General features: G+C 36.0%; 1 protein-coding gene across 8 annotated transcripts in view; it reads left to right on the forward strand.

Moving 5' to 3' along the window:
- Positions 1–26,819, forward strand: part of ENAH (ENAH actin regulator) — a 136,141-nt gene that overhangs the window by 88,525 nt on the left and 20,797 nt on the right. For 4 of the 8 annotated variants that reach the window (XM_032466603.1, XM_032466606.1, XM_032466605.1 and 1 more), the window contains 7 exons: positions 3,021–3,105; positions 18,420–18,724; positions 20,605–20,715; positions 22,683–22,987; positions 23,907–24,052; positions 24,202–24,259; positions 25,048–25,096. In XM_032466603.1, the coding sequence (XP_032322494.1) occupies positions 3,021–3,105; positions 18,420–18,724; positions 20,605–20,715; positions 22,683–22,987; positions 23,907–24,052; positions 24,202–24,259; positions 25,048–25,096 (1,059 nt within the window). Of the gene's footprint in view, positions 1–2,599; positions 2,612–3,020; positions 3,106–18,419; positions 18,725–20,604; positions 20,716–22,682; positions 22,988–23,906; positions 24,053–24,201; positions 24,260–25,047; positions 25,097–26,819 lie in introns of all 8 variants that reach the window. The other 4 variants (XM_032466601.1, XM_032466604.1, XM_032466607.1 and 1 more) reach the window with 3 other exon arrangements.

The following is a 26,819-nucleotide window of genomic DNA, read 5'->3' on the forward strand; positions in this document are numbered from 1 at the left end:
ATCAGTGACACTGACACATTTTCTTTATTAGAGACAGTAATTTACATACTTTGCTACATGAATTCTAGCCGGGACAAGTTAAGACCAACCATTGTCTTTGGCTGTGGTAATAAAACAGAGAGAACTAACCTTCATATAGCTGCTGTTCTTTATGATGCTCTAGTGGGAACAAAGCAGGTTCACTTGTCTCCTCTCCTTTTCCCTCCAAAAGAACTTTTAACCACCCTATGGTGCTCATAAAATACTGTCACTTGCCCACTGGTTAGGAATAACCTTTTTTTTTTCTTTGCATTCTGTGAAAACACAGATACTCATATAGGCATGTGACCTATGTGAAGGAACTAATAGTTATATTCAAGAAAATACAGTGGCAGCTGACAGCCTTGCCTAATCTTAATTGCTGCTTTATGTTGTGTATAGTGCCTTTGGTATAATTTACCAATTGTATAACCCAGTAGAATGTTTGACAAGAAGGAAGAATGTAATCGTGTACCTGAAGTTCATAATTTATCTAGAACTCTTTAATACTCACAGTATATTTATATATATATATTTTTAAATGCACATGAATTTCAGTGTGCTTTTTATTGTGAGTTGATGATATTGATAAAGAAGAAACAAAGTAACCACATTAAATATAAATATGAGGAAATGCCAAGGGGAAAGGCTTCTCTTCTGCCTCCAATTTAAAGAAGGTCTGTGGAAACACAAACAGGCTGTTATCACCAAGAACCGTGTAGAAAAGAATTTGGAGAGTTCTTCAGTTGTTCTTGGATCAAAATTCTTCCCATTTTAAAAGGATCTTCCTTGTAGTAAATTATTTTTATAATTAGTAGTGTCAGCCAGAAATACTGCCCAAATTTTTAAAAACCTCCTTTTAAAACTAGTTTGCAGAATAAACTTTTAACTTAAAAAAAATCCAGAATAGTTTTTTGTAAATTGCTAAAATAGACCTTTCATTCAGATTTTGTTGTGAGTTATATCAAATTGGTTTGTTTTTTCTTTTTTAAAAAAAACCTTTAAATAAAATCAATAGAATTGAGTGAAATTTTGACATCTTTCTCTTGAATTAATGTGTTTGAGTTAAAATTTAACATCAAAAGATTTTAACTGGAGAATGTAATCTGTTAACATTATCATTGGACTATAATGCCTGCTATAGATATAAGTTAATAGGATTGAATTCTTTGAGATAGATGCCAGACAAATCTAACGTACTGACAGTCACCTGTTTTAATTATCTGAGCAGTATGAGGTTTTAAGTTAAATACACAAACGTGATGGTCTTGTGAGTTGCCCATGCTAAATGCTTACATTTAATATTTTTGGATAAATATAACTTTGGAAAATAAGTCTCCCACTCATATTTTCTCAAACTTACCCTTCCACCTTGTATGTGCCCTTCCTTTTGCCAGAAGAGACAAGGAAAGTACTAAACATTAGTGTATGGCTTAATACGACAGTCTATTTTTACATCATTATGTTAATTTCTGAAAGAAAGCATTCCAGTCTGTTTATTAGACAAGTTATGTATTTTATTTATGCAGACATTTAAGTGCATTTTTAATTTTAAAAGCTTTTTGGGTTTTTGTTGTTGTTGTTGTTGCTGTTACTTGATTACATAGAATTAATATATTTTTATATTTTCTTTATGTGGCTCTAAAAATAGGCTCTTTCAGGAAATCTAATGAAATATATCACTGCAGTTGTCATTTAATTTGTCTTTAGAGGATAAGTTAAATGATTAATTTTTAAGAAAGTGTAAAGAGCTGAGAAAAAAAATTAGTAGGTAAGTTCAGCTCAAATCACTTGGTTTTCTACACTTGGGATATACAAGTACTGTATTCTAATGAGCCTTGTCCTTCTGGTGGTGAAGTCTACTCCGCTAGTATAAAATAGATACTTTGTGCTGTTAATTCATAGATTACAAGAATTTGCTTTAGCACACAGAAGCATTTATTTATTAACTGTTTTTATATTAGTGGTCTACAAAACACCTTCAGAATATCTGGTAGGGGCCTTTGCTGGCACACTAGAATTCACAAATATGTACAGTGTATCATACTCATATATTTCTCTGCAAGAGTGGAAGATAACTACTGTTTCTTTATTCTCTTGTTTAGTGGATTAGATTTCAAGATCATTCTGTTGTAACCGTAGGCATTGTATATTAGGTCCATTCTTTTATTTATGTCATTTTAATACACATAATTTTATATCCAGTGACATTAATTTGTCCCATAATTTAGTGGCCTTCCTTATAATGCTAAAAATGGGTCTGCATTGTATATCATATGTGGGAATGGATGGTCATTAGTTTCTCATGACAGAATCATGTTGGTTTGAATGCAGGTTTTTTTTGTTTTGTTTTGTTTTGTTTGACCCCAAATGAAAAGTTATTACGATTACCTCTGTTACCTTAAAAATTCAGATAAGTAAGTTAATTATATATGGAAGTTTAGCAAATGTTTATTTTCACCAGTACTAGAAATGCCAGGCCGTTAAATAAGAATGGCAACTTAAAGTGGGCAAATTTGATAAATGCATCAGTCTAGTAATAAGGTTCTCATGCTCTCTCTCTCCTGTTTTTCATTTCCAGTGTTCTATTTAGGTGAGTTTTTGAATTCTGATTTTTCATTTAAGTTTTCCCTTTCCACATCATGAATAAGTACCCCAAAGAGAATGTCTCATTGTCTTAGAAAATGTCAAGCTTAGGTGCCTATTCAGATGCTCATTGAACACTTGTTTTACTCAAGCTCTTCATATATAAATGTTTATTTTTCCTTTATTGTTGATGTTTTCCATTTGTTTCAAGTAAACCTTCTGGAGGTAATGACAGTATTATGTTGCAGTCTTTCATTTGCTGTGTGTTATATAAAGCTTATATTTTATTTTGCTAAATAAAAAGAAGATACATTTGTAAATATGTGATGGTTTTATGTTATTCTCATGATTTTATCTCCTCTATCCAGCTTAGTATAAGGATGATGTTCATCTACAATGTTTCCTTCCCTTTTTAGGGCCAACATTGCCTAGACAAAATTCACAACTACCTGCCCAAGTCCAGAATGGCCCATCACAAGAAGAATTGGAAATTCAGAGAAGGTAAATTCACAAATTATTGTTTTCACTTTCTCTTTCTACTGCAGAAGACCACTCTGAACATCTGATACTGAAAGTAGATTTTGCCTCATCAGCCGTTTGAACGTCTGAACTTTCATTGTTATATTAAGATTTGGAGGCGGGGGAGGGTATAGCTCAAGTGGTGGAGCGCATGCTTAGCATGCCCTAGGTCCTGGGTTCAATCCCCAGTGCCTCCATTAAAAATAAACAAACAAACAAACAAACCTACTCTTCCCTTCCCCCCGCCTAAAAAAAAAGATTTGAAATCACCATTACTAAGTAAGCAGATTCTTGATAGGCTGGATAAAAGATGTTACAAAATTTCATGTCTGCCTTTTTGGTAAAAATCATACTGATGTAAATTTAAAATACTTTAAATGCACTTAACAGCACACAAAGTGTCTTTATACTTCAAGGAGTCTTATTTTGGTAGCAGTTATAAATTAATCTGTGATAATTATGGCTTTCACATGACTAATTTAACTAGAAGGTTGAAATAGTGTTGGCTGTTTGTGTAAGGCATTGAACACTGAACAAGATTTAGTAATGGAATACAAAAGCATTTTGCTTATGCTTAAACTGCTGGTTGAATGAAATCAGTAACATTGTCTTCGTTATTTCAGTGCAGTTTAGAAAGACAATTGAAATTATAATACAGCCTCAGGGGGTAGTTTTTTCTGAATTAGCAAAGAGTCTCTAAATTATAAGCTACTTTGTAATAAAATAATTTTATAAAATTCAGGCACATTCAGTAACTAAAATTGAGCTGGTCAAACTAGGTATCCCATTTTAAACAAATGAAAACTTTTTAGAGATGTTGATGTTGCTTTTTGTCACTAGTAGGTCACCGTTGTTTTGTTCTGGTTTATAAGCTTCATATAGATGGAATTTTCCCATTAAGAGGCATTTGCTCCATGGCAAGTCAGCATTTTTTCTTGTCACCTTCGACTTGGATCTCACATTTGAAGCATTCTTCATATTCTTGATAGTGTCTTAATATATGTGTCATGTTTCCCTGACAGATGGTGAAAAGAATCTCTTGCTATGGTTCTGTGTTGGCTCCTTTGCTGTATAACTACTTAGCTCTTGAGGAGTGCCCTCCAGGATCTCCCAAAATGAATTTCGTTCTTGCCACAGTTTATATACTCAGATCACTCCAGAAATAGCCTCAAATTTGGTGAAAATCTATCTTCTCTTTAGAGTGATGCTGCAACATATATAAATAAAGTTTCTGTAGAAATAAGGAAAGTTTGAAGGATATAATAATTTCAGTTCCATATTTAAAGTTTTAAACATAGTAGAATAACTGTAAGAGTTAGAAATTGTAATGATACTGTCTCTCTCTCTCTCTCTCTTTCTCACACATAGACACACACAGAGAAGTAATTAATGAAAAACGATCATAGTTTCATTGAGAGTAACACATTTTCAGAAAACTAGAAAGAACCAGGAGAAAACCCTGAACATAATAGATAATCTCTGGTGATAGAGAGTGGATAAGCAAGTAATCCTGGAGATGGTTGCTGGAGCCCAGGACAATACAGGATAGAAACAAACCATCTTCTGGATACTGCTGGCTTATTAAGGGTCACAGATGGGTGATCCACTTCACAGAAGGTTGTCAAGAACTCGCAGCATGCAAGTTTAGTTGGAAATGAGTATCGGATGAATTTTTAGTAATTGTTATGAAAACTCTATACCTCATGTATATTCTTTCTCATTTCAAAGTACTAGCCCCTAGCAGTGTGCATCTGGACTTGAGGTTTTCTGTTTGTATGTGAGTAGATACTTAAGGGTTTGAAAATTGGGGATGTTGTTTATATTACTTATTTGTTTAGTTGAAGACTTTAACTCAGTCCTTCGAAGAGTGAAACCTAAATTTCTGAAAAATTGGTATGAATTTTAAAATTATTTTCTGTCCATATAGTCATGCACAGACTCTTCTTTCTTCTGCCAAAAGATACCAACCAAATTTCTTCTCAGTATTAATTTCATCTTCATCGCTTTTCTTTCTCTCTACCCATTTCCTTTTTAATCTCGTGAAATCTGCTTTGTGTCTTTCAACAAACCTATTGGACATGCTGCTTCCATCATTGACTTATTCTTGTTTAAATTTCTTCTCTTAGTCCACATGAGCCACTTCTCTTTCTTCCTTTTGGTACTTCGGAGTGTCTTCTTTTTGTGAACTCTTCTCCATTTCTGTCCTTTTCTTTACCTCTTTTCTTATATAAGGCTTTGCACTTAGCTATCTTTGTTTTTTCTTTCTGTACACAGTATAACCTTTGAAAAATTGATGGTTTGGTTGAATATTGTAGTTTTCTTTTAACTTTTATGCTGATGGCTTCCAAATCTACAGCTCCCTATCGTCCAGTGGAGATCCAGACCCATATTTCCAGCTAAATGGAGAGTAGTGACATGGGTCTTTTTGAGAATTTGGTAGAAGTAGTGAACCACTGCCCTCTTCCATCCAGTGCCCCCACCCCCACCCTTCAGATATGTGTGTATGATTGTGCATCCATGCACACGTGTGTGCCCTTATGTGTGAAAACCTGCATGCTATTTCAGAAGATCACAACAATGGGGATTTCTACTGTAGAGCTCCTCCATTTGGAGCCTCAGTTTAAACCCTTATGATTTCATTCTTAATGTACATTCCTACTTCTCTTTAATGTTTCTCCCAAGTTTTCAGCTTAGAAATTGTATAATTATCTTCATTCACAATGTCTATTCAAGTACATTTTGTTATTTCTGTCTCTGAAATCTTGTTGGATTTACTGTTCTGACATTCTCATTACTAATAACTTTCTCCAGCATTTATTCGTTGATATGCTGCTGTAGTTTTCTAGTTTTTCTGTCTTTAACCTAGATCCCTTTCAGCTATTCCTACGTTATTACTGCCTGATTAATTTTTCTTAAACTCTTTGCACAAACAATACAGGAAGGCCGAAAATGGGGAAGGGTAATCTGCTACACAGGTATGCCTTCCTCTCACATTAATCACCAGATTTAATTGCTTTTACCCATTTCGACTCTTAGGACTTTTGATGAGTTCTTCCATAATAATATATAGTATGTTTATATTTCTGTTTCTTGATTAATGGTATTACAGATATTAGCTATTGACTACTAGAAGAATTCTTCACTTCCCCTGCCAATTACGAGTAGTTATTGTTTTTGGTTCTTTTTCTGATTTCTTTTTCAAACTGAACCTGTGTCTTAATCTTGGGCAATATCTCTTTAACTCGTCACTCTGTGAGAGGAATGCAGTAGTTCTGCTGTCCTCCCTGTCCCTTTCTTCCATCTACTACCTAGTTTTGGCAGGCATACCATTTTCAAGGTTTATACATTTGCAGTCTTTGTATTACTGCCATTAAATCTTTGTCTTTATGTTAGTAGGTGATCCTTTCCCCACCTTCCTAGAATCTTTTTAAACCTTATTAACCATGACAGTCTGAGTTTTCACAAAGATATGACTAGTCATGTTTCTGGTTTGAGGGTCCCCCCCCCCCCCCCATTTATTAAGCTCAATACTTAGTGGACTGTTTTCCATTTGAAGTTATTCACAACTCTTAAAAAATTTTTTTAAATTTCATTTCTTTACCCATTTCTTTGTCTCTATTTTCTCTATTCTCTTTTGGGGATCCTACTGGTCAAATGCTGGGCCTTCTGAGTTATTTCCTTATGATTCTTATCTTTTCTCATTTTTTGCCTCTTTCTTTGTTCTGTATTCTTGATGGTATTTTAAAATCATATATTCTAGACCAGCACTATCCAGTAGAAATATAAGCTACATATTTAATTAAAATTTGTCTAGTAGCCATATTAGCAAAAATAAAAAGCAGGTGACATTAATTTTAATAGTACATTTTATTTAACCCATTATATCAAATATTATCATTTCAACATGAAATAAGCATAAAAATTGTTAAGATATTGTACATTCTACTTTTCATACTGAGTCTTCGAAGTTCAGTATGTATTTTACACTTACAGCACGTTTCTATTCAGACTAGCCACATTATGAGTGTCCAAGAGCCACATATGGTTCATGGCCACCTAATTGGACAGCACAGTAGTAGATCTTCTATAATTTAATTTTATTCTCCAAGAGCTTTTAGTAGGGGGGTTATTATTCCTTTTCCAAAACAGCCTGTTCTAAATTCATGATTTCTTAAGTCTCTCTTGTTCCTCTTCCTTTGCTCGAATTATCTCCTTTCTGTAGAGTGGTGTTGTTTGCCTTACTGATTTTACACAAATATCTGGTAATCTTCAGTGGTCTCCTTTGTTTCTAAAAAAAGGAGTTTGAATGATGTCAATACTTAGCTTGGGTTTGCTCTTCCACCATGGGGGTTGGGTGTCTACGGACAGCATTCTTCCCAGACCTAGGGCTGCCAGGGAGGTCTATGCAGGTGGCTGGGCATACAGACTGACAGGCTCTCCTTTCGGGTGCAAGAGCAGGGAGCAGACAGGCCTCAGCCCCACAAAGCTGAGCTGCCTTCATTTCCCCCAGATGCCCTAATTCACCTGACGCAGCGTTTTCAGTTTGTTTAGAGAACAGTCTTCTGTGGTTAATGCCATTCCATCCATTAGGAAGGAAGCAGAGGGATGACTGGTGCGTTCTCTTCAGACAGTGTGTGTGTCTGTTAATTCTTCTCTTGTCTGCTTCAGCCATTCTCAGTATGTATTCTGGACTTCGGATGCCTCCAGTCTTCAATCAAGTTATGTTCCAGGCTAAGTGCTTTGTTCTAAGTGCTTACACTATATCAGGGTGGGGAGTGGCGGACAAAAAGCCTCACCCTAATCAGAGAATAGAGTGAACGTGACATAGGGTAGTAGAAGGTGGTAAGTGCTGTGGGGAAAGATACAGCTGAGTGAAGGGAGGATATGGTACAGAGGGGCAAGGGGAAGTGCTGGTTATACCTTCAAATCGGTTGGTCAGAGTAGATCTTACTGAGATGAAAAGAAGCAAACTGCCTTAGTGGGTGTCCGGGTAAGTGCAGTGCTGCAGAGGGCGCAGGCAGCACAAAGCCTGAAAGTGGGATTGTGCGCGTGTGTAAAGGGAAGAACAAGAAGGCCACAGAGGCTGGAGCAGAGAGAACAAGAGTAGTGGGGGAGTTTGGAGGGAATGAGTTGGGTCATGCAGGACCTTGCAGACGATTGTGAAGGATTTTAGCTTTTGTTCTGAGAGAAATGAGAAACCATTGGATGATTTTGATAGGAATGATCTGGCTTAACATTTTAACAGAATTAGTCCGGCTGCCCTATTAAGACCAAACCATAGAGAAACACGAATTGAAGTAGGTACAGGGTTGTGATAACAACCCAGCAAGAACACTAGATAAGAGGCCATTGAAGTAAACTGGGCAGCAAGTAATGGTGGCTTCCACCAGGTAATGGAAGTGGTGAGAATATAGATTCTTAACATTCCTGGTGGATTGTATGCGAGAGGGTGAGAGAATGGGAGGAGTTGGGTTTTTTACTTAAGCCAGTGGAAAGGACGGACTTGCCATTAACTGAGATGAGCAAGGCTGTGAGTAGCAGGTTTTTTGGGGGCAGATCAGAGATGAATTTTGAAGATGTTAAGACGCTCATTGGACTTCCAAGTAGAGATGTTGAATAGATAATTGGATGTACTTTCCCATAGGAACTGGGAAAGAATTCTAGACATATAACTCCTCCCTGCCCTTATTGTCTTCCAGAAACTTAATGACAAATTTGGTCTACTGAAGACCATTCTGCACAGTTCTCTACTTTGTAATGGGTTTGTTTATACACATTTTTATTATTTTTCTGGAGTTCCAGTAAAATCTTGGAGTTGGGGGAGACAGTTTGACTGTTCAAATACACCAACTTGAGTAAGGATCCAGGTACTCCTGTCTTGTCACTTCTCTGCTCACATTCCCAGTGGCCAACTCTCATCACATCCAGTTTAACTCTCTGATATTTAAGAACCCACTGTGTGTATTTCTTTCCTCTCTCAGGACTGTCTGTACAGCATACTTGTTTCTTCCTCTCTGCTTCTCTGGGTAGCATTTACCTCTTCTGACAGGCTGTTCTCAGCCTTTCTGTGTTGTCATTTTTCTGTAGACTCTTTTCCAGCTTTTTGAATGGCTTTTTCTGAACTCCTATAACTTAATCACAGGCCCTTTTGTATTTTATTGTTTGTTGTTTATTTTGTATATGAGCCTTACCTCTGCAGGGAATATTATAGGCTGCTTGAGAGTAGAGACCCGAATTAAGTTTCGAATAAAAAGCCAAGAAGTTCTTGGTACTAAATTCATTTATATGTAGGTGTTGGGCCTAAGAGGCAGAAAATACGAATTTATAAGGTTGTTGGGACCATTAAATAAGATAATACACACTCTTTCCATGCTGTCTGGGCTCTTCTGTCTGTGCTATTTGGGAGATGGTGGGAGGCGTTCCTGGGGTGGTACTCTTTGAGCTGTGCCTTGATGAGGAAGTGAAGTAGGAGTTTGTAGTCATACAGTGGAAAAGCATTCCAGGCAGAAAAAGTCTGTGTGTAAGGGCATCCAATCAATCAATCAATCAATCAAATCTTAATTACCTCAGCGGGGAGGGTGTGGCTCAAGTGGTAGAGCGCATGCTTAACATGCATATGGTCCTGGATTCAATCCCCAGTACCTCTATTATAAATGAATGAATGAATGAATGAATGAATGAATGTGTATATATGTATGTAAGGGCTAAGGGAGTGCAAACCAACCATGTGACATGAGCACTGCCCCTCTTGCCCCCTCCAGGACTGATAGTGCAGTTAAATAAAATTGCCTTTTAATATTCTTTTCCTGAACTTGTCATATAATAAAAAGGCTTCTTGCTTTTTAACACTTTAGTATTTTCAAGTTACAAGAAAGGTACATGCCAATTTCCTTTGACCTACCTCCCAAACGATCTATTTTTGCTTATGGTTAAAAGATTGTTGGAAAAAGATACTACAAAACTCCAAAATAGCCACTAAATTTTATATAGACACTTAGTGCTGGTCTTCACTTTAACTCAGACAGCAGCTCTGCATGGCTGGATCTAATTTTGTAGATTAGAAAACACAATGGCAGAGGGATGTACAGCACGCTCTAGTAGGAAGTTTGATTCCCAGTAAAAATTATATTTTCAAAATTTATCTCATGCACTTATTTATATAAAAATAAATCTTCTTGTGCCTGATTTTTTTTCCTGGAAGTATAAGATACCCTCAAGGACAACTTTTATTTCATAAGTTGAATAATTGTGTCATTACTTTGGCTATTTAGCTGGCTCTTTTTGTGCCATTACTAGAAAATGTAGTGAAAAAGAATATTCATTTGCATTGTAATATTCACCTGTAATATTTTAGTAGTTCTGTTTTCAGTATAAAGTTTAAATTATAATAAATGATGTTACATTTTTGTTATACTATTATACCTAATATATCATTAATTGATTTTTAAAGACTGGCAAATGATTTGTATTTGGTGAGCTAATAATAATGGAATGGGGTAGAAGGAGAATGACGTGAGTGATGTGCTCCTCCGGTATACGTATGCATATATATGTATGGTGTGCATAATAAACTCCATAGGGTTTTCTTCAGAACTGTAAATCATAAATGGGTTATTTTAATCAATAGGTAAAAATTCTTATTCCTAAAGTTATTTTTCTTGGCTTCTGACTGTAGTTACAAAAAGGAAAGGAATTACTTAAAAGTTTAACATATTTAGAATCTGATTTGTTTGGGAAGATCAGTTGCACTTTGAGGAACATCAGTTGCACTTTAGGGGCATCAGTTACACAATGTGAGGATAAGAAATGACCATCTACTGTCTGGTTTCTAAAATTTTATTGATGAGTGATACTAGAGATTGAATTGTGTCCCTCAGGAAAGATATATCCTAATCTCCACTACCTCCAAATGTGACCTTATTTGGAAATAAGACTTGTTAGTTAAAATGAGGTCATACTGAAGTAGAGTGGGACCCCCACCACCCAGTCTGATTGATGTCCTTATAAGAAAAAGAGAAAGTTACAGAAGCCAGATGACCATATGGAGACACAAGGAGAACAGCATGTGAACATGGCGGCAGAGACTATAGTGATGCTTCTACAAGCCAAGGAATGCCAAGAATTACCAACCTTCATGAGAAGGAAGAGCAAAGCAAAGGAAAAAGTCTTTATTAGGAGTGTTTAGATATCCAGATTTTCTCCACAACACCCAAGCAGGAGACTAGAGATTTATTCTCTTTTAGACATGTTCTATACCAGTGCAGCTCATTGGAAATATAATGCAAACCACATGTCGTTTTAAAGTCTTCTAGTGACTACATTTTTTAAAAAATTTAAAAGAAACGAGTGAGATTAAGCTTAATAATATATTTAACTTTGTATATCTAAAATATTTCAGTAGGTAATTCATACAGAATTATAGAGCTGTTTTACACTCCTTTTTTTCATATTAGGTATGAAAAATCTGGTGTGTGTTTTTATGTTTAGAGCACATCCCAGTTCAGACTAGGAGCATTTTAAGTGCTCAGTTGCTGCATATGGCTAGTAGCTACCATTTTGGACAGCACAGCAGTCTAGGCTAGGGGTCAGCAAACTACAGCTCACTGGCCAGGTCCAGCCCTGTAGCCTGTTTTTGCATAACTAACAGCTAAGAATGGCTTTTACATTTTTGCAGAGGTTTTTGTTTTGTTTTTGTTTTTGTTTTTGTTTTTTAAAGAAAAAAGAATGTGCGCAAAGATACTATCTGGCCCTTTACGGTAAGTTTGCTGAGTCCTGATCTAGACCGAGGTATAGTAGGCACTGCTGTGAGGGTGTGGGTGAAATCCCACATTAAAAAGAGCAATTAGTGAAAGTTAGCCAAGTTGATCCCTTTCTCCTGCTCAGTTCCCAGACCTTGGCAGCCAGACCTGTAGGACTCAGGTAAGAAACCTGACAAGCCTTCTTTGGGAAAATCGGCTTGGCCAAGAGAAAAAGACAAAAATGTTGATACTCGAGGTCCTCCCAGTGAAACTCATTTATTTAAGGGCTTCTGATCAGCTTTAGTACCACATATAAATATGAATGGACAGCCAAGGATCATCAGACCTTTAAGGACAACTTCTATAACATGAAGACAGGTCAAAACAGCCAGAAAAAGTTGAAATTGGAGGAAATAGATGTAATAACAGGGAGTAGAAGAAAACCTAAAAATACACTATAATATCTTCAGAGAACTAAGAAAATATATTTCATTCATAAAGTAAACATTTGTAGTTACTAAAAAAGAATCATTCAGACTGTAAGAAAATGTACTTAGAAATTTTTTTTAAAACAGTGTTAATTTTAATAATAGGTTTGAGAAATAAGGGTTAGGAAATTGCCCTGAAAATAGTTGTAAAGGAGATAGTATATGAAGATCAGATTAGGAGGTCCAACAAGCAAATAATAGGAGGTTAAGGGAGGAAAAATAACAAAAATGTGAAGAAATGGACTCTGCAAATAAATAGTATAAGAACATTTCCTGGAACTCAGTTACTTGATCATGATCAGACATCTGCAAACTTCTTCTGAAAAGGGCCAGATGGTAAATATTTTAGACTTTGTGTGCCACAAGTTCTTTATTGGCATTTGTTCAACTCTTCCTTTGTAGCTTTGCCATAAACAATATGGAAATGATCAGTATAGCCAGATTTAGGCCTTGGACTGTAGTTTGCCAGGTTCCCCTGGTTTAGATTGAAAAGACTCACCAAGTGTGGAGCCTAGTAAGTAGAAATAACATAAAAAAAGACCTACCACCAAGGCATATCATTGTGGAATTCTAGAATACTATGATAGGAGATTTTAAAAGTAGGGGGAGCTTCAAATTGCTGAGAAATTATTTCCAATCTAAACTTCCAGTGTAAAACTTCTCCCTCTGCACAATTTCCTAGGAAGCTACTAGAAGATGTATTCTATTAAAATGAGAGTAAACCAAGAATGATGAAACCATAGGAGGAGCCAAGAAACAAGGAATCCAACTTAGGAAAGAGATGAAAGAATTCCCAGGATGACTATGAGGAAAGCAAAACCTCAGGACCTAGCAGTTCTGGAAGTTATAAAAGGGGAATAATAACCCTAGCACAGAAGTGGGGGAGTTGGAGCGATGAAAGTGTGTGGTCTTACAATTAACCTTCAGAGGCAGGATAGACCAGAGTTTCTGAGGGAAAAACAAAATAAACCAAAAAATGAATCAGCTGATATGTTTCACCATTTTGAGAGGGTTTACAGTTCTGATGGAGCATGTGGGGTGAAATATGGGTAGGTATCAAGAAAAAGAAACAAATGTAAAAAAAGTAGCCATTTTTAACACAGTAAGAAAGGAATTGCTCTAAAAAGTAAATGTGGTCAGCCATGAGTAAGTTAAGTGAATGCTGATACATCCAAAGTACATCCATGATATTATTGGGAGAATGAGGAGGGAAAGGTTTTGAGGGGTTAGGGGTGTAAGAGTTAAATCATTTTGTAGTAGAAAGTCAGTAGATAACTTATAAATCTGAAAACTAAGAAGTATTAGTTCTAAACAAATTACTGTATTTAGAAACATGAGATAAATACCGAAGTGTTGAAAGTAGTTGCTTCTGGTGAGAGGAATCAGAAGTGGTGAGGATTGGAAAGAGGATTAGTGTTTTGCTATAAATTTTGTGATACTATTTGACTTTTTAAGCTATATACATATTTTATAGTTTAATTTTTTCATTTTTAAGGAGGGTAAAATTGAGTTAATAAAACGAACATTTACTTTAGATGTTAAATCTTGTTAGTCCAGTACCTTTGCTGTAGTAACATGATGATAGTATGGTTTTGTTTTCTATTCATATGTTGTGTGTTATTTATTAATATCAGTGTTTGATTCCTACTCATATTATTAATTTGGCTTCCTTGGCTGACTGTGATGAAAAAACATATTCTAAGAAACATGAGTCAGTCCTGTGTTAGTCTCAACATGGAACTTAATTTAGTTAATATCTATAAATAGTTTGCAAATCACAACTACTACCTGTAAGTTATAAAAGGGGAATAATAACCCTAGCACAGAAGAGGGGAGTTGGAACGATGAAAGTGTACAGCCCTTCAGTTAGCCTTCAGAGGCAAGATGGACCAAGAGTTGACCGCCTTCTCTTGTAAGTATTGTCTCCTGTCTCAGGAGCTTGGTAATATTAAAACTTAATTATCTTGTATAGTTTTATCCATTTTTCATTTGTTGACTAATAGAGAAGTATTTCACCCACATTTTATTGATGCAGTCTTATTTTCTGACAAATGTCAGTACCATTAAAGTGTTACTAAATATTATTATCACAGAATATTTTTCCTAGTCTGCCTTCCTCTTTCATTATGTCAAAATTTAAATCACTCTTCACCTGGCACTATTTGTTATACATAAGGCTGAATGAAATGTGCTTTAAAATTGTTATATAGATTTTGCTTGCTCTAAGAAAAATAAGTCTTTGAGTTAACATCAACTAAATATGTGTTTGAATATGTAAAAGAGATATTAATTTCATTGCTTTTCAGTGCTTTGTGCATCTCTTTACATTTGGGGATAAATTTTTTAGGGAAGAAGTAGGTATTTGTGGTGGGAAGAATTATTTCTGATATTTTAAAAATGCTCCTGGTGGCTGTAAGATTAGTCTTTTGCACTATTTTTTCTAAAAATTTTTTTCTCAAACTTTCAAATTATTGTAAAATGCCTATCCTAACTTAAAAGTTAGTCTTCCAGATTTCTTCCATACTTCAGAATTAGGGCCCTTGTACTTTGAAAAAGTCTTCAAATGAAAACAGTCATTTGTAGACAGAACTCTAGGGAAAAAAGTCATGTGCATTTCCAGTATGTGAGTTGGCAGTGATATTTCTAAGAAAAGCAGAGTTTATAAATTTGGAAACTGTTCCCCTAAAAAGATATACAAATGTCTTGCTTTAGAAGTCAAAACATGAAAGTCGGAAGATTTAAATATACCACCCAATTTAGGTGGGAATTACTCATTCCACTAAAGATTTGTAAGCCTTGGGTTTTCTGTTTGACACACAACTTTGGGAAATATGTTTAGATGTGCTTCTTTTCAGTGAGCAGGCTAAAAATTGGAGTCTTTGAACACTTCCCTTTCTTGCATCTTTCGTACTTTCAAATCAAGAAAATAATATAGTCAGCAGAATCTCCTGCAGCTGTGTGAACTGCCTACTTCAATCACCTATCAGTGAACATGGCGTTCATTGTATGCTCTTTTCCTACATGAGTAGGTGCTCTCTTATAGACTGAAAACCCTAGACTATTATGACATGTGGAACACTTTTTTTAAGTCATGCCATTATTTATTCTTTCAGATACACTTTACTTTATGCCTTAAACTTACTTTTTATATTAAAGAGTGTTATATGGTCTAGAGAAGCAGCCATTAACTTGGGGGGGGGCACTAAGAACGTGGATAAGAAATGAAATGTAGGCTTAGAATACTTGTTCAGCTGTGAACAGTATTTGCATTATCACATTAATAATGTAAACTCTAAATACTGATTTAACCAGAAACCAGTGTTCTCCCACGACTATATTTGGAAAAGCCTGTGTGTGGTGAGGGAGTTACAAGAGACGTCTTCTTGTAAGTCAGTTGACATATATGAAGTTGAAACAGTCAAAAGTATTGACAGTAATTATCTCTAGTATGTTAGAAACTGGGGTGAGATGGCTGGAGCAATGAACTGCTGTTTTTTGTTACAAACTTTAAAAACTATGTGCTTGTATTATTTTGATAAGATAAAATGAAAGAGATGACACAGAAAAGTAAATGGACCTAATAAACTGGATCTTTTTATTATAGATCTGGTGCAGCTTCATTACTCCAGAGTTACTTTCCCATAGCTTCTGTTTTCAAATATATTCTGATAAGAATAATATGGGTGTATCTTTTGTCTTCTAGACCCAATAGATTGCTTAGAGTATTACATTTAAAATTCTCTTACTTTTTGCTGCCTGTTCTGTGTTTTGAATGTAATATAAGCCCTAGCTAAGTTTATTCATTAGATGTAAGTTATCCAAAAATAACAACTTTATGTCTAGTTTGTTATTAAAAATATTCTTCTGAATATACCTCATTTCTTACCCTCCTTCCTATAGTGATATTGTTATCCCTCAGAAACTTTGGCAGCTAGTAATTTATCAAATAGCATAATGAAGTCAGTACTATATCCTAAAAATCTGATTTTATTATTTAGTTGTCAGTATTTTCATCTTACCCACAATGCTATGAAATACATTATGTGTAAGAGGAGTATAATTTTTTTTTTAATTTTAGAAAGAGTTAATGTTTACAGCAAAATAATCAAAGTCCAGGTAGATATTTGGAGACATTTTCCAGCTCTGTTATGTTATGTATGGAAGGCAAAAAGCAACTTATTCTAGAACCACATACAGTAGGCTTCTGCAAGTTTTAATATAATCACAGAGATTTCTTAGTCAGTGTTTGAAGTCCTACAGGTAAAGATTTTTAATTGAATTATGAGCAAATATTGAGACATTCTGTACTTTCTTAAATAAGGAGACAAAAAGATACAAATGTTTTTCTAGTTGATCTTCAGATTTAATAAACTATTAATAGGATTGGTCTTGGCAGAAAGGGTAAATTTATCAAGGTATCAAGATACTGGTGCCATGCCAAACAAATAGATCTATCCTCCAAAACATTCTGGAAGTTCGGTAACAGTCAACACATGTAAAGGTTCCATCTTAAATTAGGGCTGTAAACTATTCAATAAAAGGTGCTGTGATGTAGATCATTACTTCACATGTCAAACCCAAGATGAATTTCTAATGAACTAAGGATTTTATTGTGAAAAATAAAAACATGAAAAGTAAGTATTAGTAATTATATAATCCTCTTGTGAGACAGGGCTGCCTAAGAAGGAAAGCAAAGGCACATTACTTAAAGGAATAATGTTACTAGATTTCCTGCATAAAAATTAAAAGCCATATTACAAAATAAAACTTAAAATCAAAGACATAAAAAACCATAATAAAAATTAAAGTGTGTATGTCCAATATGTGTAACAAAGGGTTATTATCTTTAATTTAGAAAAAACTCTTTCAAATGAATATGGGATATTAACTATCCCAAGAGAAAACTGATCAAAGAACATGTGCAGTCAATACTAATACAAAAATGAGTAAGCAAACTGCAAAGTACTTAGCCTCAGAAGTAATCAAAGAAATGCAGATTATTATGTGATACCAGTCATATTAGCAAAGGTTAAAAACAGTGATGGTATTCAGTGTCAGTGAGGAGAAAGGAAAGTGGGCATTCTCATATACTATTGGGCTGCTGGGAAGTGTTAATTGGCACAGCTATCCCTGAAGATAATTTGGGACCATGTATCAAAAATCTTGATGTTTATCTTTTCATCTCACAAATCTGTGTGTTAGTGGTGATACTTAAGAAGCAGTTAGAAAAGAGTTCAAAGAAAAATGAAGATAAATATTTGTTGTAGTATTAGTAATACTATTAGCCTAACTTATACTAGGAGAGACCTCTTAAACTCTGGATTCCTAAACAGTCATGAAAAGTAAAGGTGCAAAACTGTACTTAGTACCTTGGAATACCTTTTACAATATATCAAGTGGGAGAGAAGAAAACAGATTTCAGAGTGGTAGGGAAATACTCTATTTTATTTGGTTTTTGAAGTTTATATGCATATTTTTACATAAGGAAAAGTCTGAAAGTATGAATGCCAAAATGTTAATTATAGTGACTTCTGGATATGACTTAATGTGATTTAAAGTTTCTCTTCTTCTCACTTAACTCTTTCTCATTCACCAAACTTTTGAGCTATTGCTGTGACTAGCCATTGTATTTTCTAATATGATAAAGTACAATTTGTTACTATGAAAATTTGATGTTATGTTTCAGGAAGGTAATTACAATTTAGAAATTTTTTCATTAAATGATTCAAATAATGTCTTGGTCATTAAAGTGATATGTTCAGTTACTTGGAAACTTCATTTATTTGCAACACTTTATTCATGAAAAGAACAGAATAAAGTGAGGCATTAGTGTAATGTGGTGAAGCAGCCCACAGTGGTCCTAATAGGAGAAATTATTTTCATTTGTATGAAATGTAAGTCATCTCTGTCTGACTAATCTTTCTTCATGTGGGAGGAGAGATGTTGATAGCACCCTCTACACTGCTTTGTATTTAAATCAGAAATAAGGTTCACATAGGATCATTGTGAAAGGGATAGATTTTTAATGACAAGTAGCCATAGTTGTGTATTTTTAATTTCTTAATTTCAGGCAACTACAAGAACAGCAACGACAAAAGGAGCTGGAGCGGGAAAGGCTGGAGAGAGAAAGAATGGAAAGGGAGAGATTGGAGAGGGAGAGGTTAGAAAGGGAAAGGCTGGAGAGGGAGCGACTCGAACAGGAGCAGCTGGAGAGAGAGAGACAAGAAAGGGAACGTCAGGATCGCCTGGAGCGCGAGAGACTGGAGCGCGAGAGACTGGAGAGACTGGACCGGGAAAGGCAAGAAAGAGAGCGACAAGAGCAGCTGGAAAGGGAGCAGTTGGAATGGGAGCGAGAACGAAGAATATCAAATGCCGGTAAGAAGTGGACAAATTACTCTGTGTTCCTGATGTCTGAGCTTGGATGGCGGATGGCGTTTTGTGTAGTTGTATATTGGGAAGACTATTTCACATTCGAGATGCCTGGGATTAAGCAGTATGATTTGAAATTAGAAAAAAATATGCAGCAGTTGCTACTTGAACATTTTCTTTTTATTCCTCTCTGTATTGCTTTTATTGCTTGGAGACTTAAAGAAAGCTCTTGGAAATTTTTATTCTGGCATTCTAATTCTTCTAACTCCCCATAAATTGGCTATAAAGTGTAAGTGTGTTTTTATGAGAAATTTTTTATATTAGATGAGTTTGGAATGTATTTCCCTTTTGAGATCGCTTAAATGGTCTCGAAAACTGCAGCATTCCAAAAATTCTGCTTGATTGTATTCTAAAGTTTTTGAAGGAGGAATTTTAAAAAGTGGGCAAAAAAAATCCTCTCTAAAACTGACTAATAATTTAAATATTTTCTAGTATTGTGAAAAATTAGTGAAAATTACTAAATCTGATGGAATTTTATTGAAAGACATAAGTGTTAAGATATGACTAAAAGTTTGGGGTATTTTGACATTCATTAAAATTAACATTTATTATAGGATTTAAGAATTATTTTTATTCCATATGGCCTATAACTAAAGTCTCAGTGTGAGTTGATTAAATACTGGTTTATTGGTTTGCTGTTTGAGTTAATTCATTTGGTTTTGATTGCCTAATTATTTTCTGGTGTTATGGCCAACAAAACTTTTCCACAAATAAGCATTGAATTTGGGGGTTTCTAGCCCTTCAGAGTAAACTTTTTGCTAATTTCACTGTTTGTTGTTTAAAAAAACAACTGAACATTCTTTGTAGTCTTTTTCATGTAATAGTGATCTCTTTTTCGTGGCCTAAATAATGAAAATTAAGACTACTATCTTTTTCTGGTAAAGAACAAGCTAATCAACTTAATTTATCAATCTGTTTATTAGATGAAAAGAAAACTTACCTCTTTTGGATCTCAATGTATTTATAAGTTAAAACCTTCTCGGTTGAAATTAGTTATTTGCACATATGCTTAATTCTCTGGTACTAACTGTAGTCTACATTTGTACATTTTGTCTGAATGCTGGTTTTGTGGCTTTACTAGCTCCCTTTTTCTCTCTCCTTTTTTATCCTGTCTTTCGCCGCTGCTTTCCACCTCTGTCCAGCTCCATCTTCCGACAGCTCCCTGTATAATGCTCCACTTCCTGAGTATGCCAGTTGCCAGCCTCCTTCAGCACCTCCTCCATCATACGCTAAAGTCATCTCAGCTCCAGTGTCAGATGCCACTCCTGATTACGCTGTAGTGACCGCTTTGCCACCTACTTCCACACCCCCTACACCACCACTTCGACACTCCGCGACACGTTTTGCAACATCTTTAGGTTCAGCCTTCCACCCTGTTCTTCCCCACTATGCTACAGTTCCTCGTCCTCTGAACAAAAACTCTCGACCTTCTTCTCCTGTGAACACACCCTCTTCTCAGCCTCCAGCTACGAAGCCCTGTGCCTGGTCTGCTTCCAGTTTTTCGCCCCTCCCTCCATCTCCTCCAGTAATGATTAGCAGCCCCCCAGGCAAAGCTACTGGTCCAAGGCCCGTCCTCCCTGTTTGTGTTTCTTCTCCTGTGCCCCAAATGCCTCCATCACCAACAGCACCCAATGGGCTGCTTGACTCTGTCACATACCCAGTGTCCCCACCGCCTACCTCAGGGCCAGCAGCGCCGCCGCCGCCGCCTCCGCTGCCTTCCCTCGCACCACTCTCACACTGTGGATCTCAAGCTTCTCCTCCTCCAAGCACCCCTGTTGCCTCAACTCCCTCATCCAAGCCTAGTGTTCTCCCTTCTCCCTCTGCAGCTGCCCCTGCCTCTGTGGAGACTCCTCTAAACTCTGTGCTGGGAGACTCCTCTGCTTCTGAGCCAGGCTTGCAGGCAGCCTCTCAGCCGGCCGAGACTCCAGCCCCACAGGGTAAGGCTTCCATTTATCGCTACTAACGACTAGTCACTTGAAAATATTATACATCAACAACCATAATTGCCTAGGAGAATGAGGATGGTTTTGAAAAAGTTTTTGAAAGTGGATTTTTTTTGGTTGGATTAACTGCATTTGGAGGATCAATATGAGCAATTTCCACGTTAACTAGGTTTTGATGTCCTCTGCTGTGTTGTGGTTGAAGGTGTTTTCCACTAGGTAAGGGCCTCCGTACATTTCTTTTCAATTTCACTAGGAGACCATTACTAGACACATTAATCTGTACATTAAATGTATAGTCGAACTTTTCTTCCTTTAATTTCTGGGAAGCACAGAGACAATATTTAGTGCCCAGCTACAGTCATTAGGTATATCATCCCAGGCTCTCCTCTGGAACACTGTTGCTCTTGGACCCTATTTCATTTGGGCCTCTCCTGTACATATTGGGCTTCCCGTATTAGACTTTCAGGGGTGGGTGCCCCCATAAACCCTGGGAGCAGCAGCCCAGCCAAACTTTGCACAAGGGGTAGAGAGATGGCAGATTTGATTTGTGCCCCAGAGGGTTCCATGGTCCAAAATTATAAGATGTAGAAGGCTGAAGGGATAGTTGAGAGAGCAGAGCATCCTCTACAGTTATCCCCCCAGCCCCCATACCTGAACTTTGCCTTCATGGTAACAGAGGAGGGAGGATGTAATCTTCTAAGTGTGGATTATTTGTAAATAGAGAAGGACCTGGCTCTATAAGTAAAGAAGAAGAGCTTAGCAACCCCTCCCTTGTTAAAAAGGATTTAGCAAGAATTAACAGGAAGGAACATGACAACAAATTTGTTCTTACAAAGACAGTGTTATGGTCTGTATTTAAATATTCTCTTTAAAAAAAAAATCTTAGTTCTTAAGGGCTGTGAGTGTATATTTTTCATGTTGACTTACTGAATTTACTTAAACATTGAATCACAGTTCTAGTATGTGCAGTTCAGTATCACTGTAATGCAGGACAGGAGAGGCACAGTTAGGCTGACAAGGTCAAACGGCCTGCCTCCTGTGTCCTCAGAGCTCTGATGATCTGTGGAAGATTGACAACCCATCACTCTATATTCTCCTTCCAGCAGTTTATGCCTTCAGCTTGTGTAACTGTTCAGTTAGCAGTTGCAAAAACACCTTACCACCCAGTGTGCAAATAGCATTTTGTTTGTCCTAAAACACCTCTTTAAGCCTTAAGGGAGGGGTAGACCTACTGGGTCAGTCTCCTGATTCTTGTTCTTGTCCACTCCCTTTGTGATTTTATAAGATTTGGACATTTCTCTCCTATCCCCTGTCTTCTAGTCTTTAAAAACAAACAAACAAAAAAAAAAAACCTCTGCACTTCAAATTCTGTCTCCTAATTGTTCCTGATAGTTGTTTTGAGGTTTTACTTTGTTCTAGTAGATTCCTTCACTTCAGTGATTCTCAACTCTTTTTACACGTTGGATTTAAATGTGGAATATTTTTGAGATATTGAAGCCAGGAACCCACCCTTGCATGTTCTCAATTCAGCCACTGTTTTAGAACTTACCGCCTCAACTCTTATGGTTTGCCCAGATTATTTTGGGTCTTTTATTTCAAATGGCACTAACTGCCAACCTATTCATTACTTTGTCTTTTCAGGGATGCCCCCTCCTTCTCAATATTTTATAAGCATTTATTTTGTTTATTTACCAGATATCCATGAAAAAATTGAATTAGATGATATATTACAAAGTTCTATTAATAAAACTAACATTAAGTAATTTTCACTTTGGCCTTAAATTTTAGTATTTTTTGATACTGATCTGGATTTTAAACATGATGATAAGTTGAACTCTTTAATTTTTAATAAACATTTGAGTCAATTTAATTTAGCATGGCTATTCTAGGTGCCTCTCCTTCTAAGGTAGTATCACTTAGCTCTATCGTTGATGGTCTTATTTAACATTTCTTTCTCTCAGGCATTGTCTTGGGACCACCTGCACCTCCACCCCCTCCTCCACTCCCACCAGGTCCTGCACAGGCTTCAGCTGTGCTCCCTCCTCCCCCAGGACCCCCTCCACCCCCTCCACTTCCATCCTCAGGGCCTCCACCTCCGCCTCCTCCACCACCTCTTCCTAATCAAGTACCCCCCCCTCCTCCACCGCCTCCTGCTCCCCCTCTCCCTGCATCTGGATTTTTTTCCGGATCCATGACTGAAGACAATCGCCCTTTAACTGGACTCGCAGCTGCAATTGCTGGAGCAAAACTTAGGAAAGTGTCACGGGTAAATGCATTTCCAAGTCACTTGTATCTTTTTATTATGTCATATTCTGTCTCACTATCTAAAATACTGAATTTATTGTGTTCTAATTTTATGAACCCTATGTTAATAACTTGATTGATCAAAAATTTGAAATAATTTAAACTCACAGAGAAGTTGCAAGGATAATATAGTTTTCTGTAAACCTATCACACAGGTTCATCATTTAACATTTTACCGTATTTGCTTTATTATTATTTGCGTATGTTTCCTTCTACATAAACACTCTTTTTGTCTGAATTGAGAGTAAATCAGAAACATTATCCCTAGTTCCCTAAATACTTAAGTGTGTATTTTATAAGAACAACATCCATCTACATGACTACAGTATAATGATCAAAATCAGGAAATTTAATTGATACAATATTATAACCTAGAAACCTATTCAAATTTTATCTATTGTCCAATAACATTTTTATGGCAGTTTTTTTCTAGTCCAAGACTACCCATTACATTTAGTTGTAATGTTTCTTTAATTTACTTTAATCTAACAATTCCTCAAACTTCTCTTTCATGATATTGACATTTTTGAAGACATCAATGATTATTTTGTAGATCATCCTTCAGTTTGGCTTAGCAGATATTTCCCTAAGATTAAATTCAGACTGGGCATTTTTTTACCACCAAAGTAATATGTCCTTTTCAATGTATTACACAGGGAGACATGTGGTATCATTTTATCCCATTATTGGTGATGTCAGCTTTGATAAAGCTTCCATTGATAGGTGAAGTCACTCCATTGGTTCTCAAGATTTTTAAAGTAATATTTAGATATTTTTATTGAAATTAATGCTGATGTATCCTTCTGTTTCAAATGTAGTATATTAGTAAGCATAGAATTTTCCCACATCGGAGTTTATTGTGTATGTATATTCTCATTAAGATGGAGGATGCCTCATTCCCAGGCGGAGGGAACACCATTGGTGTGAATTCGGCCTCATCTAAAACAGATACGGGTCGTGGAAATGGACCCCTTCCTTTAGGGGGTAGTGGTTTAATGGAGGAAATGAGTGCCCTGCTGGCCAGGAGGTGAGTGAGAAATTATGTGGACATGTCCAGAATTGAGGGGATTTTGTTAATTTTGTGCTAACTATAAAGATGCAGTTCTTCCCTTTTGGAGTAGTTTTAAACTAAGAGTTACCTAATTTTTTTTTTGATCTGATTTACCTTATTTCTAGGAGAAGAATTGCTGAAAAGGGATCAACAATAGAAACAGAACAAAAAGAAGACAAAAATGTAAGTTAATAAAAATAGTCTACTATACCTGAAAATGTGAAGTTCACACATAGCTCGTTAGGGAAATTGTGTCAAAGATTAGTTTCAACTTAATTTATTTCAACTAAAAATTGCTAATTTTTAACTCTTCAGAGATTAAAAAGTGGCCTGTTTGAGCATTACTTATAAATTTTTAATGGCATTCTTATTAAAATGGGTTGAATGTGTGGAGTTGGGGGGAAAACACTGAAATTCCAACATGTAGAGTTTAATTCTGTATCTAAGCCTATCATAGAATGAGTGAATGACCTTTTACAAGGTTTTCTAAAATCTTAAGTTTCCTTGCATTTGAAATGAACTAATTAGATAGACCAAATCAATGGTTTTAAAATGTGTCCCCTAGAAGCCCTGTTGTTATTAGCTGGGCCCTTTAAGAGTGTAACCTTCGTGCCCTACTTTCCAGTTCAGCAGGGCAAACTCTGCTTTATCTCTTTTATATATTAATGTTTAATAAACAGTGTAATTGCTTTCCTGCTGCATTTGGCCTTTTTTGATACCGTTCCTCAAATCTGCTACATCTGGCTCAGTAACTTGGGCTAGTGTGGTTCTCAGTGAGAACACAGGAGGAAAGGATCTGTGGGGAGCAGGAAGGGGGGTGCTAGGCTAAAAGCGAAGTCTGAGCTAGAATAGAAGGGAGAAAAGACTGATGAAGAGAAAAGTGGGAAATGGCAGGAAGTATAAAACACCAAATATATGCAACAGGCTTCTAGTAGATGTGATATTATTAATACATATTTCTGTATCTTTAGGAAGATTCAGAGCCTGTAACTTCCAAGGCCTCTTCAACAAGTACACCTGGTGAGTTCAAGAGATACACTTTAATCTTTCTGAAGTTTCTCTAAATATCAGTGCTCCTCAGTTAAAAATTCCCCATTTCCGCATGTTTGGGTCAGGTTAACTGCTTAGTCACTAAATTGGTAGTTCTTTGTTCACACTTGAAAGCACTGTTTCCTGTCTGTGCCTTTTGTGATCCCAGAGGCAGCTGTTAATTTCTTTCTGATATTGGGAGACCTGTTAAAATCGAAAGTTTTTTTCTGATGACCCTTTCTCTGAAATCATGATTTTTATACATTTATGTATGAATTTTATACATTTATGTGTATTGTTAATGATTCGAAGTTATTCTCTAAAACATGGGGAAAATGTTACCAGATGAAAGAGAAGTATTTTTAGTAGTTGATTCTTAAAGGTAAGGATTAAGTGTAGCTGGCACTGAAGTCTATTTCAAGACATTCTCACATTGAATTGTCATTTCCCATTCATCAAGGAAATAAAGCTTCTAATTTGTAAGGTTAAAAAAAAAAATCTCCTTAAAGCTTTGGGAAATGTTCTTGAATTCAGTGAAATTTCTGGCATTGAGAACTCTTGGGAATAGAATATATTACTTAGAATATTGACAAAATATACGTATCATTGGAGGTACTTAATGACAACTGTATCCATGTTTAGAATATGAGATTGTTACATTTCTTCATATTTAACTAAAGAGTAAGCACTGGATTATCTGTTTACTTCCTTACCTAATTTGGAATGAAGTGACATAAATAAATTTGATGGTTTTGACGAACAAGTATCTAGAATGATCCATAGGAATACCATTATATGGAAACGTCTATAACCTCTCATTCTCATTATTGAATAGTAACTATTCAGTAGTCTGATTCTGTATCGTAATTGATATTGTGACTGAATTGTTTTTCCTCTGAATAGGACTCGGATCAGTTTACATTATCTTCCTTTAAAATTCCCTGGCTTGTGACCCACCTATTTTACCTTTCTCTTTCTTTGATAAACCAAAATTAATATATATGCTGTTATTAAAACCATAGATATTTTAGAACTCAACTATAATTTAGGGTCACAGAACTTTTTAGAATTGAGAGCTCTGAGCCCTCTCCCATGGAGGGGAGAAAACCATATTTTTATACAAATTTGGTCATCATTTCAAAATGTTCATAAATTCCCTGAAGGTTACCTATGGACTCCAATTTAAGAACTTCTTATCTGATGTAATCTCCTTATTTAAAATATGGAAAACTGAAGCATAGATTTTGCATGTGTTTTTGTGCGTATGTTTGTATGTGTGTGCCATTTTTATAAAATTAAGGGTTCATTCAGGGCTGGGGGCTTCTTTTTTTGTTTTTTTCTTTTCATTTAGGTTTTTTTGTTTGTTTGTTTTAACTTGGCATGTGTCAAACACTTGACAGGCCAAAAAAGAAGTGAGAGATAAAGTCACCCTAAACACAAGAAACTCATGGTTCAGCTGGAAAGATGAGACACACACAAGTGAAAAGTTAATCTTTTACAGTCACATGTTGAATAGTAAATACTATGTTAAAGAGGGAGGAGATTGTATAGTTTGGAGCCACCTGGGTCCTCTTTGTAGGGAGAGGTGACCTATTCCCATGCCTTGAGGAGTGCTTAGCTTGGCTGAAGGTAGAGGAAGGGGTGCTGTGTCAGTGAAGCATGAGCAATGCTGGGGAGTTGGAGATGAACCAGGAGAGACTAGAAAGTGTTAGGT

This window comes from Camelus ferus, chromosome 23 (genome assembly GCF_009834535.1).
Source record: "Camelus ferus isolate YT-003-E chromosome 23, BCGSAC_Cfer_1.0, whole genome shotgun sequence".
Taxonomy (NCBI): Eukaryota; Metazoa; Chordata; class Mammalia; order Artiodactyla; family Camelidae; genus Camelus; species Camelus ferus.